The sequence below is a fragment of the Tenrec ecaudatus genome, chromosome 1 (genome assembly GCF_050624435.1).
Source record: "Tenrec ecaudatus isolate mTenEca1 chromosome 1, mTenEca1.hap1, whole genome shotgun sequence".
NCBI lineage: Eukaryota > Metazoa > Chordata > Mammalia > Afrosoricida > Tenrecidae > Tenrec > Tenrec ecaudatus.
Window position 1 is genome coordinate 180,076,614 of NC_134530.1, and position 20,045 is coordinate 180,096,658.

Sequence of the window (20,045 nt, forward strand, 5' to 3'; positions counted from 1 at the left end):
GGGCCGGTTCTATGGTCCTCTCTGTTCATTGTCTCTACAAGCAGGAATATCGTACTCGGGACTTGGTGTCAGCACATTTTATATGCAGTTTCTATGGTAAAATTAGGTGCCTTGGCTGATATTTGAGTCAGCTTTTACTCGAGTATATATGGTACCAGCTGCTGATCAAGCTCAGTTGTTCAGTTTTGAATCTTACATCTTGGAGTAATTTTAATTTTTTCTTATTTATGGTATATTTTTATTAGTAATTTAGTTTTATGTCATCATTGATGAGAATATACATAGCATTACATTCAAAATTTCTTCATATCCAATTTAGTGACATTTATTACATTCTTTAAGTTTTAGTGTTCCCTCCCTCCTTTCCCCAAAATGTCCTCCTTAATTAATATAAACTCACTATCTCCTAGCTTTCTGATCTTTTGTATTTCTGTTGTCAATTTGATCTCAAAACTCACCTGCCATCGCCATTGATCTCCTTATCAACCCTGTAAGACAGACTAGAACTGCCCGTGTGGGTTTCTGAGACTGCAAATCTTTCTAGACGTAGAAAGCCTTATCTTGCTCCCACAGAGCACTTGGTGGTTTAAAACTGCTGACCTTGTACTTGGCAGGCCAACTCATAAACCACGAAATCACCAGGGTTCCTGATCCTGTGTAGATTAAGTCTTCAAAGCAAACAGTGCTCAAGGCATCCATTATCTGGGATTTCACTCCACTACTGTTTGGTTCTAAGACTTCAAGAGGTATTTGTGGTTTAAAGATGATCTAGGGATAATCACTTTGGGGTTCATTCATCCTTTGTGGCTCCAGAGAATTTGAAATTTTGTTCTGCATTTTCTTTTTATCAGGATTCTTGATCTACACAGTTTTTATCAAAATGTTCTGTAATAGTGACCAGGCATCGGAATTGCATGTAGAAGCAATTACCTACTCATTGGGATGTGTTCTGAGCTCCTCAAATACTAGTTGTTTTTTGAATCTCTTAAGTTTAGTGAGTAATTTGAAATACATTTCTTTCTCTTTAGTTGGTTCATAGGACAGGGTACAGTATTAGAAATTTTTGAGTCATATAATAAACTATAAAAAGAGAATTTTCCTTTGGGCGATAGGACTTAGGAGGAATATTAGTTAAGTATATAATTTTATTGCCACGTAGGTTCAGTGTGTTAGGAATGATTTGTGATTGAAACCTGAAAAATAGACTAGAACCCCAACTTGCATTGGCTGCGGACTGCATTGCTATTTCTCAGAAAGGTCATTTTCTCCTCATTGAAGGGAAGATGCTTTAAGTCTGGTATCATCTGTTCTCTATAGCTCTGTGTAAATGCTGTTGTTTGATCTTTTGTAGGACATTTTAATTAACTGCCGACGAGCTGCCACATCTGTAGCTATTTGTCCACCAATACCATATTACCTTGCTGTGGGTTGTTCTGATAGCTCAGTACGAATATACGATCGACGGATGCTGGGCACAAGAGCTACTGGTAAGACGATGTAATAGTCTTACCCATTGAAAAAAATATTTGCAAAGTATTTACAGTTTCAAAATATATTTTGTCATAAAATTCAGGAAATATATTGTACTTAAATAATATGGATTATTATGAAAATAGTATTTCATGATGTTTTTACGACCCTATGGGGAGAAACTTTGAAATGTATTGCTATAGAAAATTATGGGTTTTGACTTTTATAATGTTTGTCATTTTTCACTCGGGAGGATAAAGGTAAGTGTGATGGAGAGAAAAGTTAGAAAAACAATAGAAATATTTAATTGGTTAACTCCTAACTCAGATTAAGTATTTTAAAAATAATTTTCTTTACAAAGATTATACATTTTAAATACCTTCTTCGTGTCTTCTTTAGGGAATTATGCAGGTCGGGGGACAACTGGAATGGTCGCCCGTTTCATCCCTTCCCATCTGAGCAATAAGTCCTGCAGGGTGACATCGCTGTGTTACAGTGAAGATGGCCAAGAAATTCTTGTCAGTTACTCTTCCGATTACATCTATCTCTTTGACCCAAAAGATGATACGGCACGGGAACTTAAAACTCCTTCTGCAGAAGAGAGGAGAGAAGAGGTAATTTTAATGTGTTAGTACGGATTGACTAGAGAAAAAAAACACAGAGGCACTCATATATGTAAAGAAAGAGCTTTATATCAAAGAGCAATTGTGTATTGAGAAAACATCCAGCCCAGTCCAGATCAAGTCCTTAAGTCTGATATTAGCCCATATGTCCTATACCAACCCATAAAATCCTCTTCAGACTCACGCAACACGTGCAATGATGTTAAGTGCAAGAAGATCACAGGCCATTGGGTGGAAAGTCTTGTGGATCCAGTGGTGGTGGAAGCATCCCAGCGTTGATGTGGGACTCCACGTGGCTCCTCCAGGGTTCTAGCATAGCTCCATGTGTCTTGTCAGCAGGAAGACAAAGCAGTCTGTGTGTATTTGGCCTCCAGTGAGCTATTTATCCCTGTGACACTTCCAAAATGAGGTCTTCAAACTGTGGCCTGATTGACAGAATAGACTCCACCCCTTTGCAAGTTGACACCAGATTATGTAACTACCACGTTTACTCAAACCCGTCTTTTTTATTCATTTCAGAAAATATTAATTGAGTGACATCAAAAGGCCTAAAAAGAGCCTTACATTTTTGAGGCATTTATAGTCTAGGGAACAAAGATATGAAACACCGAGGGATAATATAGAAATAAGGATATTTTCTAGAAAAATATCATGAGACTTATTTCTAAAAGGAAAATAATACTGTTAACTGCAAAATGTTCCTTTAATTTTATAGATATCCAGCAGCAACAAGAAAGAGCCACAATCCTTACACTTGTGTAAAACTTACTGCCATCAAGTCGATGCTGACTCACAGTGGCCCTTCAGGACAGAGTGGGATTGCCCTTAGGGTTTCCAAGACTGTAATTCTTAACTGGAGGAGAGAGCCTCACTTTTTCCCATGGAGGTGGTTTTGAACTGCTGATCTTTCAGTTAGCAGCCCAACACTAACCACTGCATCACCAGGGTTCAAAAGACCTGTAAAATAAGTTTTTAAATGCGATATATAAATTTATAAAAAACAAGTTTACAAGGGCACTCTAAAGAGTTCATTGGCAATGAATTTTTTTAATCTTTCTCATGTCTGTACACTAATAGGATTAATTACCATATCCTATTCACATACCAGTAGCCCCTCTTTCCCTAATTATGTCCCTCATACACAATTATGAACAAATGACATAGAATATTATCCTTACGTAAAGCTTACAAAATAGGTAAGTGAGTGAACAAAAAGGTTAAAGTAGAGATACTTGTTAAAAATAATTGAATGAATTATTGCTAAAATTAAATGCAGTAACACATGTACTTTTATTTATAAAATGAAAAATCTAGAAATAACTCATCCTTGATTGTATTTGGCAATAGAAAAATATGTACTTTTGACCTGTTAAGCTTTTCCTAACCTGTTTTTCAATTAGGTTTTTTATTATTTTTTAAATCATTTTATTGGGGGCTTGTGCAACTCTTACATAATCCATGCATACATCCGTTGTGTCAAGCATATTTGTACATTTCTTGCCATCATCATTCTCAAAACATTTTTCTTCCACTTGGTATCAGCTCCTTCATTTTCCCCCTTACCTCCCCACCCCCGCTCCTTCATGAAACCTTGATAATTTATAAATAATTATTATTTCGTCATGTCTTACACTGTCCGATGTCTCCCTTCACCCACTTTTCTGTTGTCCGTCCCCAAGGGAGGGAGTTATATGTAGATCCTTGTGATCGGTTCCCTCTTTCTCCCCCACCTTCCCCTTACCCTATTGGTATTGCTACTCTCATTATTGGTCCTGAGGGGTTTATCTGTCCTGGATTCCTTGTGTTTCCAGCTCTGATTTACACCAGTGTACATCCTCTGGTCTAGCCAGATTTATAAGGTAGAATTGGGATCATGATAGTGGGGGTTGGGGGAGAACATTAAAGACCTAGAGGAAAGTTGTATGTTCATCATTTTTACACTGTACTGGCTCATCTCCTCCCTGCAACCCTTCTGTAAGGGGATGTCCAGTGTTTAACCAATTTGTCCTGTGTTTAATCATTTCCACTCTAGCTTATAAATATCATTTGAAATTAACCACTGACTTTTATTAATTATAGTGGCTTTTTGGTATTGATTCAATGCCTAGTAGTAAACACATTTTAAAGGTTATTGAAGAACAACCATTTTGTAATTTTTAAATTTAGTTCTTATTATTTTATGCCCAATGGGCTGTAAAATTAGGGAGGAATACCTACATTACCTTCAAAAGACGTTTTAGAATTTTAAAACAACATTGATTTGTTAGGAGACTGACAAAGAAAAGAGTGTCTGGTGGTTCATGATAGCTATCTGCCAGTTTACTGGTGAGGTTGAAAACATGAAATCTGCTCTGAAGTTCTCTTATGCTGTGTAATTTCCTCTTTCGGTGCGCTCTTAAAGTATCCGTGTAGCCGAGCCTTTTGACTGGTGCATAATGACGGAGGTGGAGATTCATAGACATTCCAATTGGGCTAGCTGGCTTTGCCACCACAGACTATGCAGCCAGAAGCTGTTCCTGTGATTAGAATGAACCAGACTGATTCATGACTCGTTTTTTATTTTTTGGAGGGTGGGGGCGTGCTGAAAAAAAGTGAGGTGTTTTTTGGTTGTTTTTTTTTTTATTCTTTGTTGAGTTAACTAAGCCAAAAATGTAATTCTGAAATGGGTTAAAATAAAAAATAAATCATACTTGTCATAGCCCACAATTCAAAGGTATATATAAAAGATGTTACTAACATGTATCTCTGTTCCTCCCTCCTTTCTCTTGAGTGGTGTACATTAAATCCCCATGATAGCATCCAGACTAGCTTTTCAGAGTAGCAGTTGCTTAGAAAGTTAAACACAGGTGCCATATAACCTGACAATTCCGCCTCTAGGTAAATGCTCAGAATAATTGAAAATATTTGTAAAAACTGCTCTCCCAAGGCTATGGAATTGGTAGTCCTTGGGCTTTGGTTCAGATCCCTTGCTTTGAAGGGTGCCTAATGAACGGTGGTCCATGATCACCACAGATTTACTATTGTAGTACCCTCCTTGCTTTCTTATGACATGCATTTTCTGGTAGGCATGGTTCTGCCTCTGTGAATGAATCTTAAAGTTTTGACCCATCAGAAAACCCCATTGTTTATGTCAATAGTATCCAGTCACTTCAGATTTAATCTGTACAAGTCAACAATTCAAGTGTCATGGTCTGAAGCTGGCCTATACTTAGATTTTACAGTGAGAAATTGAGTCTCTGAGTGGCTAACTACTTTCACTCTTGTGAGTGATACAGTTGGGATTGAAATCCTACACACATGGTTCAAATTTGCATTCAGACTCTAGGTTGAAGCTACTACGTATAGGCTGTTAGCATCCGTGTATACTTATCATTATGAATGATATGTATGAATTAATCAGCTTCTGTGTTTCTCTACTGCCTCTTGTATTTTGAGCTAGCATCTTAATTGCACTCAGTAAAGAAATTAAGGAGACCAATGGTTCTCCACCTGTGGGTCACGACCCTTTTTGGGGTCAAATGACCCTTTTACAGGGGTCACCCGATTCATAACAGTAGCAAAATTGCAGTTATGAAGTAGCAATGAAAATAATTTTATGGTTGGGGTCACCACAACACGAGGAACTGTATTAAAGGGCTGCAAAATTAGGTTGGTTGAGAACCACTGAATTAGACTCTAAGTATGTTTTAAGAGTTGAGAGTGAATGAGTATTCATTTAGACTTACCTATAATCTACCCTATCCTTATCGCTTAGCTACGACAACCTCCAGTTAAGCGTTTGAGACTTCGTGGTGATTGGTCAGATACTGGCCCCAGAGCAAGACCCGAGAGTGAACGAGAACGAGATGGTAACTATACTTCAGTCAGCTTTGTGTGTATATGGCATTTAAAATGTAATGCTTAAACTTGCTTCCACTATTATAAAAATGCTGCGGTAAACATCTTGTTACATATGAGGAGACTTCACAAAGTTCATGCAGTTGGAATTAAAGGATAAAAATAGAAATTTTAAACTGTCTTTCTCAACAGAAGCTCCATCAAAGTTAGTAAGTGATGACACCAGCCATTTAGTCCATCTCTGAAGACCTGAGGCTCCCTCTTCCCTGGGGGACGGACAATAGAAAAGTGGGTGGAGGGAGACATTGGACAGTGTATTAATTATCAAGGGTTCATGAGGGATGGGGGAGCAGGGAGGGAGGGGAAAAATGAGGAGCTGATGCCAGGGGCTTAAGTGGAGAGCAGATGTTTTGAGATTGATGAAGGCAATGAATGTACAGATGTGCTTTGTACAAGGGACGTATGTATGGATCGTGATAAAGAGTTGTATGAGCCTCTAAGAAAATGATTAAAAACAAAACAAAAAACAGAGGTTCCTGAGACTTTAACCAGGTTAATACAGGCTATTATTTCGATGTGCTTTGTCTTCAGCATCATACTTGAAAAGCCATGTTTCATGTCCTATTACAATTCTTCAAAGAAATATGCATTAGGATCTTGATCCTACTTCTTAAATGTTCTAGTGAAAGCTCTGCTCTTGTCGACAGTTGATCTGGGTATAACAGTTTTGGCAAGTCATTTAATAGAAAGTTTGTTCAACTTTAATTTCCAGTCAGAAGTGTGTAAGTGAATCCAACTGACATGTCTGTAGTGTTGGCTGTTGTGTGCTCTTTGTCATCAGTTCTTTTCACTCCGGGCATGCGCAAGATTCATGGACTTCTCGAGAATTGATGTGGATGATCTGCTGATGTGGGTTTCATCTGCAGCATCACCTCGCCTCGCCCTTTCTGCAAATTAGTGACTCATGTGTAACTGCTGATTTGGGGAGGCGTAGTGTCTTCATGAAACTTCAGCTTTTACTCAAGCTTCCCCATGTATTTGGTACTTTTTCTTGCTTCAGTATTAGCAGAACTCATACAGTGTCTCTAACTAAAATAGATCCTATTTTAATGGGTTGGTAGAAGTTTCTTTTCCTGCAAAACAAAAATTTTATACCTATCCATAGTTTTTTCGTAATGACACATTTTCCATGAACTTTTGGGACCCCTCATCAATCACTTATCATACTTATGCTAGTTTATCTAGGATGACTTTCTAGAAGTGGCTGGGTCACTAATAAATATTTAAAATTTTTGATAGTTACCAAACCTACATGATGTACTAATTCTTATTAGTATTCATTTATATTCCCAGTGAAAATGTAAGACTATCTGTTGCTCCATAAAACATGTGTTATCAGACTGCATAATTTTTGCCTATTCAGTAGATGAAGATAGAAAATGAGAAATTCAAGTTGGGTCAAGTTAGTGCCCAAACCCATCAGTAGGGTATCTAGTCAGATTAAACTACTGGCAGATCCCCTCTAGCGTTAGGCAGGGGACTCCAACAGATTTACTGTCTGATAGATCATTGTAATCTTGATTATGCTGGATTGAACTTGATTCTTGGTCAGTTGACCTCGCTCTTGACCCAACTTGAATTTGTTCTAGGTGCAAGTGTCGCTTACGTGTTCTCTGACAAAAATTTCTTCCCTGGCCTTTTAAATATTGATGGCAGTCTTTTCTTTTTTATTCAATATTTGTATTTTTATCTTCATATTATTATTATTATATCCTTGTCACTTTATTTTGGTTTTGTTTTTTTATTGTGGGATTTTCCATTTGCAAAGTGCAGCAGTAGATGCATAGATACAAAGGGTGAGGAGTGGGGGAGATAAGGGAGGGTGAGAGGATTTCGGCAGCAAACCATGAATGCAGGAAGTGGGAGGGAACACTAGGGACACTAGAACTGATTGTGATTACACAACTCGTTTTAAAAGCAATTAAACCATGGGGGGAAATTTTTAAAAATTTATTGTAGTAATGTTGTACACTTCTTCTTGATATGATTGAACTATTGAATTGTATGGATTATGTGCCAATAAAACAAAAAAAAATAAAATAAATATTCCCACTATTTTCTCTTGGTAGTTTTTCGTATACATAAATGTATTTGAATACATAGCTCTACTAAATAAATTAGTGAAGTGTTTAATAAACTGGTGTCAGCAAAAATACAAGAACATAAATTATATTTGTTTTGATAAAATAACATACTTGTAGGATATAGTTATCACACTTTAATCTTACATCATACTTTTAATTTGAAAAAGGCCGTAAGAAAAAACTCTTTTAAAAAAAAGAGAGAGAGAGAGAGAGAACTCCTTTATTTGAAGGAGGAAAAGGAGTAAGGAGAGATACAAGCCACACTCTGGTTCAATTGAATTCAAGGAGAATGTTTTTAATCATTATTGGGGGATTGTTCACCTCTTATCATCCACACATGCATCCTTTGTGTCAAGCACATTTGTACAATTGTTGCCATCATCATTCTCAAAACATTTTCTTTCTGCTTGAGCCCTTAGTATCAGCTCATGTCTTCCCCTCCCTCATAAACCCCTGATAATTTATGAATTATTAATATTTTGTCACATCTTACACTGTCTGACGTCTCCCTTCACCCACTTTTCTGTTGTCCATCCTCCAGGGAGGAGAGGAGGTTATATGTAGATCCTTGTGATCAGTTGCCCCTTTTTACCCTAGCTTCTCCTTCCCCTCCTGGTATCGCGACTCTCATTATTGGTCCTAAGGGGTTTATCTGTCCCAGATTCCCTGTGTTTCTAGATCTTATCTGTACAGTCAGTGTACATGCTCTGGTCTAGCCTGATTTTAAGGTACAATTGGGATCATGATAGTGGGGGGTGGGGGGGAGCATCAAAGACACAAAATTTGCTTATTGTGAATGATGATGGAAGCCCATGCTATTTATGGAAAATTGATTTAAAAGCATAAAGATAATTTATAGTGCTTTAATGTGAGCACAAACCTTTGTTTTTATAATCTGTTTAGTTTTTAACTCTTGAGCATCGCTAAGCTGGAATTCATGGAACTAAAGATGTGGGTTGGCATAAACAGAAAGAAAGGAGTGTTGCTAATAGGCAATGATGGTGATGTGAATCCTTTCCCAAAAGAACTTACAGTATAGTTGGAGAAACATTCAGTCACTTACTATAAAATGCAATGGTGGTTTTAATGCGTTTATATAGGATTGATTTAGGCAATTTGATTTTTATTCCAAAGCTTCAAATCTAGATTTTGCATTGAACCTACTGCCCTATTAAAAGCACTAAAAAGCTCTCTGTTGCCATAGGAGAACAAAGTCCCAATGTATCATTGATGCAGAGAATGTCTGATATGCTGTCTCGATGGTTTGAGGAAGCAAGTGAAGTTGCACAGAGCAATAGAGGGCGAGGAAGATCTCGATCCAGAGGTAACTTTCTTGGTGAACCTGAAGTTTCATAAAACTAGCCCAAACTATTTGTTGATACTAGTTTTATTTATACCATATCGTTTGTGTCATGTCTTAGAGCTACAGTAACCACAAAGTTTTCATTGTAGGAAGCAGTAAAAGACAAATCCATTGGTTAGAATTTGTCCCTTCTGGTCACATTGGCCTCATCTTTATTTTTTGCTCTTTTTAAAAACGTGAAAAGTTTGAGATTATTGGTTAAGTTCTTTTGTGTGTGCTCTGACAGTAGACATAAACAAAACTCTGTAAATAGGCAAGTTTTATACCTGTATTCTAAAAAAATATGACCTTCTGATTACTTACATGCATTTGTTACTGGTTCTGTAGTTAGGCTGACCTCATTGCTAATCTTAGATATTTTCAGGTTTGGGATCTTTAGTAAGTTTCTCATCTCTTAAAAAAAATGGAAAATTACAAAAGTTAACCTGTATATGGCCGATAATGTTACCATTCAGCCGTATGACAATATTTTAAATCCTCAAATAAAAATATTTGATTAAATTTCATCCATAAATTATTCTTGGTAACGCCTACGTATCCATCGATTTTTTTTAATTGTAGGGTAACAGATTTTTTAGGATATATTATGTTTATGCTTAAGTTTAAATCAGGAAATCAGTAGATCATTTAAAAGAAAAAATTATTAAAATAATTCATTGTAGAAATACTTTTCATTCCCTATAGTAATTGCAACTAATAACACATTAACTATATTAGTCAATCCCATTTTTCTTTTTATTAACTATAGATATGAAACAAAACCAGGCAAGTTTTTCACATTTTATTTTCTTAAATCAGTCTTAAAGCCTGCCACAGAACAGCCTTTTAAACCTTGAATAGATCATTTAATGTTAGTTCTTATAGCATTACTGCTAATGAAATGGGAATCAGGAGCTAAATTCTTTTCTGGCCTATATGTAGTTTTGTTCTTGCCTCTACCTCCAATCAAACATTTGTGCAGATGTTATCAAAGGTAGTTTGTTACCGGTTTTGGAGATGAATCCATGTAAATTTATTATGATATTGTCTAGCTACTAGATTTAAATTGTCTCCTTCAGATTTTAGAGACTAGACTATAACTCAGAAACTGCTGTAATTCTGCTTAGGTGAAGCTATTATATTGAAAAGTTTTCTAGGAAGATTGATTTAACAAGAACATGCCATCGATAGATTTTTCTCACTTCTATTGATTAACCTGCTTGGTCAAATGGACGAAGTAGCTTGTGGGTGTTTTGCTAGCCTCAGTTTAAATTGCTTTGGGTATGTGGGGATGTGTGCATACACACCACACTGAAAGTCTTTCTTTAAAGTAGTTGATTTGGGAAGTATGTTGTAAAATTTGAATTTGCGTGTATGTGCTTTTTGAAGGTGGATCGAGTCCATCAGACGTTTCCACTCTTCCTACTATCCCATCCAGCACTGATTTGGAAGTAGGTGAAGCTGCAATGGAAGTAGATAGTCCAGCTGAACAACAGTTTCTTCAACCATCTACATCCTCGGCGCTGTCTGCTCAGTCTCCTCCTGCAGCATCTTCTGCAGAAAGCCCTCAGTCTACTACTTTGCTGTCTTCTCCAGACAGTGAGCAAAGGCAGTCAGTTGAGGCTTCTGGACATCATGCACATCATCAGTCTGGTGAGAGTGTGATTTTTTAAATAAGCCATGGTTTATGAGATGATTTGTAAATGAAAACTTTACAGGCTGTTTTGAAAGATAGCTAGATCACATCAAGGTCTTGTTGGAATAAATTATCAAAATTACATGTAATATGTGAACATGTATGTTTAACACAAAGTTCAAGTGTGCCTAACTTGCATGGATTTTAACATATAATAGGAAACTTCAACTTACACAGAACGGTTCTTTAAAAACTACCAGATCCTTGCAAATAGTGTTTTGACACAGTTCAATATCTTGACTTATAGGCGTATAAACCATTCTAAATCAAAATAGACATTTGACTTATTTGACTCTATACCTACATTAAAGTGACAAGGAGAATTTAGCACATTATATTACTAGTTTGATTGTATTCTTGATTATTTTTCTCAAGTAATGAAATATTTTCACTACTTTTTGTAGAGTGGATTTTATATGATCTCTTACCAACAACATACAATTAATTTATATAATTACTTTATAGCTATATTAAAGAGCCCTGGTGGTGTATTGGGTTTCACATTGAGCTGCTAACCTCAAGGTCAGTGGTTCAGACCCACCAGTTGCTCCACTGGAGAAAGATGAGGCTGTTTGCTGCCATAAAGATTTAAAGTCTCAGAAACTCAGAGGTAGTACTACTCTATGCTGGAAGGTCACTGAGCTTAAATCCACAATATGGCAGTGAGTTTATATCTACATTAAAATTTTTGTTTTTCCAAGTACTTATTTTCTTGGTGCTTTATGGTAGTGAAAAAATAAACTTATAAATTCTGTTATAATACATCTATTTTCCTCTCAATATTATAATTCTTTAGTTTCAAACCTCCTTGCCATGGAGTATACTAGTATTCATAATAGTATGTTTTTAGCAGATATGTTTATACTTTACATGGTGTTTTAGTTACTATGTATAATTATAACAGCTAGCAAGATGCTTATTTAGATTTTCTTTGGTGTTTTCTAAGAAAGCATCTTATCTGACATATAACCCAAATTGTCAATAGCTAGTGACACAGCTGGTGGGCCTAAGCTTAAGACCTGCAAATATTCCTAATAACTTAGCTGCCAAGCTCTCATTGATTGTTGCTTCTGTGGAAACTGAAGCCAGATCACCAAATATGGAGTGTTTTAAATTAAGCACTCATAAGTATATCCCATTTGGGGTCATTAATATTCAGTTTCTATGGAAATAGAAGCCAGAGTCAGTTGCATAATTGTGAGCATTTGTGTGCATTTTATCCATGATAATAAGCTACAGCTGAGATACAAAATTAGATTTTATACACCTCAATCAATATAGTTAGAATTTCAGCTTCAGGGAACAAAATATTTTGAGAGGTTTTAGAAGTAGGGACAGATTTAGTTAAGACTTTGGATTTCAAAACTGGTAAATTGCTAAGGCGGAAGGAGTTTTTAAAGTGGTAACATTCTCTGTAAGAAATTACAAGTTATCCGGAAAACAAGAAGATTCTCTAGCTGATGCTCAAATTCTCTTAATGCTTAACTATTTCCAATTGTTTCTTAGATACATTTCTGAATAAAGTGTTTACTTGGTTTAGAATTTTTGTGTGTGTGATAAATATTTAACACTAAAACTATATTTTAAATTATTAAATTCACTTTTGATAAACTCACTGCTATTGCGTCGATTCCAACTCATAGTGACCCTGTAGGACAGAGTCAAACTGCCCCTGTGGGCCTCTGAGACTGTAACTCTTTACGGGAACAGTAAGGTTGTTTTTTTTCTTTCACCCTTTTAATAGTTAATATAATTATGAATAGACAGTGAATGAAGTAGACTATCTAGTATGTAGCATGTTGTTTATGGGGGAGTTTTGATTGGTTAAATTATATTGAACTATTTCCATAATACATAGACCGTATCGCTATTGAGAAAACGTTGGTGTATATATAAAGGGTATATCTGTAACTGTTTGGATAAAATTTAAACCTTCCATTAGCCCAGAGTCTGGCATGTTAACAGTAAGGACTGAAATTATTTTCCCTTCTTCTCATCTCTACCTGAGCCGAAGTCCAGCTGGGTGTGTGGAAAGTGGAATTCCATCAGCTAAAGGTAGTCGCTTGGAGTGAGAGTCATCGAGAAATTAAAAGAGACTCATTCTGTTTTTACTTGCCTTGCTGTGGACAACTCTTCATGTAAATACTTGGTCATTATTCCTTCGTATTACTTGCGTTTCCCCTGTGGTTTTTTAGTGGCATGAAAAAAAGAGGCACCGTGAATGTGAAAACTTGTCTGACAAGAAGCTCTGACTCTGCTTGACCCTCATTATCTGCCTGCTCATAGGCTCCTTCTGAGTCACTGAGTGATAGTGAAGGAGAATCACAAGTGTCTGTGGGCACTCAGCACTGTGTGCCAGAGCAGGCTCACAGCATCTTTCTCTCCATCTATAGAAAGGATCTATTTCACATCGTCATGTCTTTTCCTCAAACTTTCAACACTCCTCTTTATCCTCATCCTTCTCCCTCCTGATAATCTCCTGTCATTCTTCACAGTGGAAAGGAAAAGAGTTCAAAGTGAAAGCACTCATTTTCCTACTTTGGAGTCTCCCAGCTTTCCAGCACCATGTACACAGTGTGTGATAAAATCAGACAGCAGTGAGTCAGCTCCTATCAAAGGCTAGTAGTCAGTCCAGTTCCCATTCCAGATTCTCAAAGGCTGCTTCTTTTCTTGTAACTTTATTGTTGCCTTTTCTACTGAATTGTTCCTTTTGGTCTTCCTGAAGCATGCTCTTCTTATTGCTAATTGTGTTAGTCCCGGTAGACCAGAGAAACAAATCCACAGACACTCATATATGTATGAGAGAGATTTGTATCACAGAGTTGTATATTAAGAAAACATCCCAGCTCAGTCCAGATCAGGTCCATAAGTCTGATATTAGCCCATATGTCCGATACCAGTCCATAAATTCCTCTTCAGACTCACACAATACATGCAAAGAAAGATCACAGGCTAGTGGGTGGAAAGTCTTGTGGATCTAGTGGCAGTGTAAGCATTTCAGCTTTGGTTCCATCAGTGTGTCTCCATGTGGCTTGTCAGTCATCAGCCTGCAACCTGATTGACAGGCTAGACTCTACCCCTTCACTCAAGTTGACAAGGTGATTATGTAACTGCCACACAAATATTTTTTTCTAAGTCTCTTTTAACTGTTCCACAGTTCTAATTATTGCCTTCAATCTCTGCTCCTTTTAAAATAGAATCCCAAAAGAATTAAACAGTATCTTCATTTACATAACATCTCCCATTTTGTTCTGACTTTACTAGTCTTTCATCCCCTTTTTCACTGACACGTATTTTCAAAGTTACCAGTGACCTCTATCTTACCATATCCAAATGCTGCTTCTCTTTTAGTGTCTTACAAGATCTTTGTCCTTATCACATTTAATGTAGTTTACCTTTCCTTTCTTGGGCTGCTCACCCAATGTTTCTTGTTTAAGCCCAGAAGCCATTTTGCACAAGAAAATGAGTCTGTCTGCTCCAGTAAAGACTTAAAACGTGGGAAACTCTGTCTAGGATTCTTATGACTTAGAATCTGCTAGATGGCAGTGGGTTTGAATTTTTGGTTTGCAGTGAGTGTGAAGTAGTGGCTCAGTTTAAGTTTTGATTTATATTCACTAATAACTAATGGTATTGATCCTCTTTTTATGTGTTTATTGGTCACATGTATGTCTTTGGGAAAAGTCTGTTCAAGTCTTTCACCCATTTTAAAAGTAAAGTACTTTCATTGTTGAGTTGTACTTTTTATATATACTGTGTGTTAAACTTGTAAGATACATGATTTCTAAATATTTTCTCTCACTTTCATGTTCTTTTTACTATCTTAAAAATACTTTTTGATGGACAAATGTATTTAATTTTGATTTTTTGTTGATTTTTATTGACTTTATTTTAAACCAGTTTATTGACAAATCGTTCATGTACAATATAATTCTATAGTTTAAATACATTTTTAAGTTGTGCAATTAATACAACAATCAATTTTAGATAATTTTCTTCATTTGTTTATCCATAATATCTAAGAACTGATTGCAGAATACACGGTAAAGAAACTTTGCTTCTATATCTTATTCTAACATCTGTATGACTTTAGTGCTCTTATGATATTGATCATCTCTGTGGAATTAATTTTTTTTGGTATATTGTCTGAATTTGGAGTCCAGTTTATTATTAAAGAGAGTGCTTGTTTCTCATTACATGAACTTGTGGAAAATTAGTTTAACCATTGATAACATGGGTTTAATTTATGGACACTCATTTATGATGTATACTCGAGTATAAGCCAACCTGAATATCAGCTGAGGCACCTAATTTTACCACAAAATTGCATTAAAAAGGTTCTGCAAAACTCGGCTTATACACAAGTATATACAGTATATTCTTTGGATCTATACCTCAGGTCTTCTGCCAGCGTTTTGATTTTTAATAGTTTTATACATTTAGAAATTGGAAAGTATGGCTTCTTTATCTTATACCTCATCTGAGCGAGTAAGCTTTCAATCTTTATTAAATAGGATGTTATCTCTTGGCTTTTTTGCAATTGCCCTTTTTTATATTGAATTTTTTATGAAAGGGTGTTTAATTTTGTCAAATACTTTTTCTGCATTAATTGAAATAATAGAAACTCAAACTCATGACCATCGAGTCAATTCCAACTCATAGTGACCCATGGGTAGGGTAAAACTGCCCCTGTGACTTTCTGAGACTGTAATTCTTTATAGGAATAAAAAGTTTCGTCTTTCTCTTGAGCTGTTGGGAGTTTCGAACTGCTGATCTTGTGGTTAGAAGCCTGATGCATTACCACTATGCCACCAGGACTCCTTACTGAGATAATAAGGTGGTTAAACTATAAGAGTTATTCTTGATTACTCTTTTTTGTCTGATGTCCCATGTCTAATCCACCAGCTGATCCTATTGTTTCTATCCAAGGCTTCACACTCGTTCAGTCATGACTGGTGGGTACAGTCTGGTTATACTTGTGTGTTTTTGATTTCTTGATGCTGCCAATGTCTTCTTTTACTCACTGTTTTGAACTCCAACAAGCCTATGTACATCGTGTTCTGTCATGGAAAGCACTTTTTTCTGTTTTGTCACATGGTCTACCCCTTCTTCTTCCTTGTGTCTTAGCTGCCTGTCTAGAGGGTGATTTGATAAGGACCCTACTTAGAAAGTCGTCTTCCTTTCCCGAACTGCCCCGCCCCACCATCACTGCCATCCAGTCGATGCTAACTCGTTGTGACTCTCGGGCAGAGGAGAACTGCCCCAGTGGGTGTCTGGGGCTGTCAATCTGTACAAGAAGAGAAGGTCTCATCTTTCTCCTCAGGAATAGCTGGTAGTTTCAAACTGCTGACCTTGCAGCTGACAGCCCAGTGCATAGTCCACTCCATCCCTTGGCTCCCCTTTCCTTCTTACCCCTCTAAAATTGTACTCTTTTATCAATCACTGTTTATTTCCTACAATACACAAACAACAATTTGTAATGACTTTTATTTATGATTTATTTTCTCAGAATATGATCTCATAAAAACTAGAACATTGACTATTGATCTTTCTGGCCCCTGAGTAAGCCTATTTATGGCACTCGCAAATGGTTAACTTTCTGGAATTATGACTAAGAAGAGGTGTTAATAGGGTATGCTTAGCCATACTTTAGATGGCAAGGAGCCCTGGGGTTATGAGTTGAGCTGCTAACTGTGAGGTCAGCAGTTCAAACCCACCAGCTGCCCTGTGGGAGAAAGATGTCCTGTAGGGTTACTGTGAGCTGGCATGACTCCATGACAGTGAGTTTGAATTTGGGTCTTTATATGGCAAATATCCCTAGTGGCATAGTGGTAGCTTTGGGCTGCTGACTGCAAGTAAGCCACTAGTAACTCTGTGGAGAAGGCTCCTATTAAGAGTTACAGTCCTTTCAACCCAGTGCTCTAAGATGTGAATGCAATATACCTACATGAAGAAGGGAACCAGTAGAGAGGTCTGAGGGGCTAGCCCCAATCCCAACTAAGTGGACAGCTACCCCGCCCCACAAAAGAATTCACTTCAGAGGACAGCACTGAAGCTACAGCTCAGGGAGAGGGACATGTCTGATCAGAGCACACGGGAGCAAATGAAGGGGGAGGAAGACAGAGTGGAGCACATCCTGGCCCACCAAGCCTTGAGGACGATAGCTCTACTCAGAGCAGCCAATGCACAGAGAGGATCATATGACTGGCCCCACTACAAGACATAACATCTCTCACTGCCCATAGCCCTACGGGGCACACACTAGAGACACAGTGTGGGAATTGTATCTGATCTGACCCCACCACACCAAGACAGAACACTAAGTGCATGCAACAGAACAGCAAGGGGAACAGAGCAAGGAAGTCCCAAAGGATTGCCAAAAATGGACTTTGGGGCCCGAGCATGGTATGACCAGATAACACTCCTAAAGGTTAACAGACAGATCTTGAACTATTTAAAGGCTTTTATTTTTGTTGTTGTTTTGTTTTCTTTTGTTGCTTTGTTTGGTCTTTGTTGTTGTGCATATTATTATTTCTACAGGTCTGTCTAGATAAGATAGGTGGGATAAACAATCTGGAGGAGAAAACAATGGGACTGATGGTTCCGGGAGAGCATGGGAGAGGAGGAGGTGGGGGAAGGAAGTGGTGTTAACAAACCCAGGGACAAGGGAACAACAAGTGATCCAAAATCAAGGCCTGGTGGGGCTTGATCAGGGGCATTGTAACTGAGAGGATACTGCAACCCAAATGAAGGCTGAGCATGATAGTGGGACAAGAGGACAGTAAAAGAAAATAGAGGAAAGAACTAGGAGGCAAAGGGCATTTATAGAGGTCTAAATACAGGTATGTACATATGTAAATATGTTTATACAGGATGATGGGGAAATAAATCTATGTGCATATATTTATAGGTTTAGTATTAAGGTAGCAGATGGACATTGAATCTCTACTCAAGTACTCCCTCAATGCAAGAATACTTTGTTTTATTAAACTGGCATTCCATGATGCTCACCTTCCTGCCACAATTCCTGAAGACAAAGCAAGTGCATAAGCAAATGTGGTGAAGAAAGCTGATGGTGCCATGCTATCAAAAGATATAGTCTGGGGTCTTAAAGGCTTAAAGATAAACAAGTGGAGATCTAGCTCAGAAGCAACAGATCCCACATGGAAGAAGCACACCAGCCTGTGTGATCATGAGGTGATGATGGGATCAGGTATCAGGCATCTAACACTCAGAATAAAACCATACCCAAAGTGAATTGGGGTGGGCGGCGTGGGGCATGGAGTGGAGACCCAATGCCCATTTGTAGACAATTGAACATCTGCTCACAGAGGGGTCACGGGGAAGAAATGAGCCAGACAGGGTGCAGGTATAGCACCAATGAAACACACAACTTTCCTTTAGCTCTTTGGTGTTTCCTTCACTCCACTATTACGACCTCAATTCTACCTTACAAATCGGATTAGACCAGAGCATGCACACTGCTACAGATAAGAGCCTGCCACACAAGGAATCCAGGATAAATAACCCCTCAGGGGCAACAATGGGAGTAGAAACACCAGGTGGATTAGGGGAGTGTGGGGGTAGCATGGGGGAATAGATCGCAAGGATCAAACTAGAGCCCCCTCCCAGGGGGATGAATAACGAAAAAGTGGCTGAGAGGTGATGGAGGATAATGGAAAAAATTATAACTTATCAAGGGTTTGTGAGGGAGACTTGGCAGGGGAGGGAGGGGGAGAAATGGGGAGCTGATAACAGGCTCAAGTGGGAAGAGAATGCTTTGAAAATTATGATGGCGGCATATATGCAATTGTGCTTGACACATTGCAGGAATGTATGGATTGTGATAAGAGATATGAGCCCTCAATAAAAGTATTTTTTAAAAAAGAGTTACTGTCTTGTAAAACCACAGAGGCAGCTCTACCCTGTCCTGTAAGCTTGCTATGAGCTGGAACAAACTTGATGGCAGTGAGTTTGGAGGTTTTGTTGGGGCTTTTTTAGATAACAGCGTCATCCTCACTGCAGATGGCTCTCATAGGCTCCCAGACTTTGTTAGCATCCAGGGGATATGCCAGCAACTTTGGATCTACCCTCTCTCTTCTAATCGACCGCTTCCCTGTACAGCTAGACAGCAGTTGACTGAATTAGGGTTTTGGTTTGTTTTGTTTTGTTTGCTTTCCTTGTTTCAAAAAAATTTTTAAACTCTTGTGCTTTTTTTATATATAAATGAGTAAAGCAGGACAGACAGACAAACATGGCTGAGGGGAAAAAGAAAATGAAGTCTTGAGTAAGATGAATGTACGAAAGCATCCTACATCTCTGGAGGAGATCGTACAAGTTGTCTTTGGGTTTTGTAGATAAATTAGCAAAATGAGTTAGCTCAAGTGGAATTTGAGAATTGGTCAATTGTTTTGTTATTTGCTTCTTCTTCACCCTCTTCTTGGCTTTTCTTTCATGTGGTTCAATCTTTATAAACATTTATAACAGCAGACTGCCACTTCTTTTCTGCTTGAGGTGGCTAGTGGCATGGACCCGCCACTAATAGCCCAGCAGGAAACCCAGTGGGTCACCAGGGCTCCTCATAGCATACCACCTATGCCACCGCGCCCGTTCCAACTTGGAGCCACCCCATAGGGCAAAGCGGCTCATGGTCCGTACGGCAGTCAAAGCTATAAATCTTTATGGGAGAGAAAACCTCTTTCTCTGACTGCTGGCCTGGAACTGGAAACCCTCTGGTTTCCAATGCTGAGCCTGCTGTGCCACCAGGTCTCTTTTATATACATGGGCCAAAATCTAATCAGACACTTTAGTTCTTTTTTTTTTTATTGCTTATATATACACATATTTTTTACAAATTTGTATTACCTTTTTTTTATAAATTTACTGGTGGTTCTTACAGCTCTTCTAACAACCTGTGCATCAATGTTACAAGCACA

The 20,045-nt window shown here is 37.8% G+C and overlaps 1 protein-coding gene across 2 annotated transcripts in view; it reads left to right on the forward strand.

Annotated features, from left to right (window-relative positions):
• The window catches only part of DCAF6 (DDB1 and CUL4 associated factor 6), a 129,861-nt gene that overhangs the window by 52,491 nt on the left and 57,325 nt on the right, over positions 1-20,045 (forward strand). For both annotated transcript variants that reach the window (XM_075564476.1, XM_075564485.1), the window contains exons 6-10: positions 1,352-1,487; positions 1,870-2,084; positions 5,848-5,941; positions 9,279-9,398; positions 10,806-11,069. In XM_075564476.1, coding sequence (XP_075420591.1) covers positions 1,352-1,487; positions 1,870-2,084; positions 5,848-5,941; positions 9,279-9,398; positions 10,806-11,069 — 829 coding nt within the window. The remainder of the gene's footprint in view (positions 1-1,351; positions 1,488-1,869; positions 2,085-5,847; positions 5,942-9,278; positions 9,399-10,805; positions 11,070-20,045) is intronic.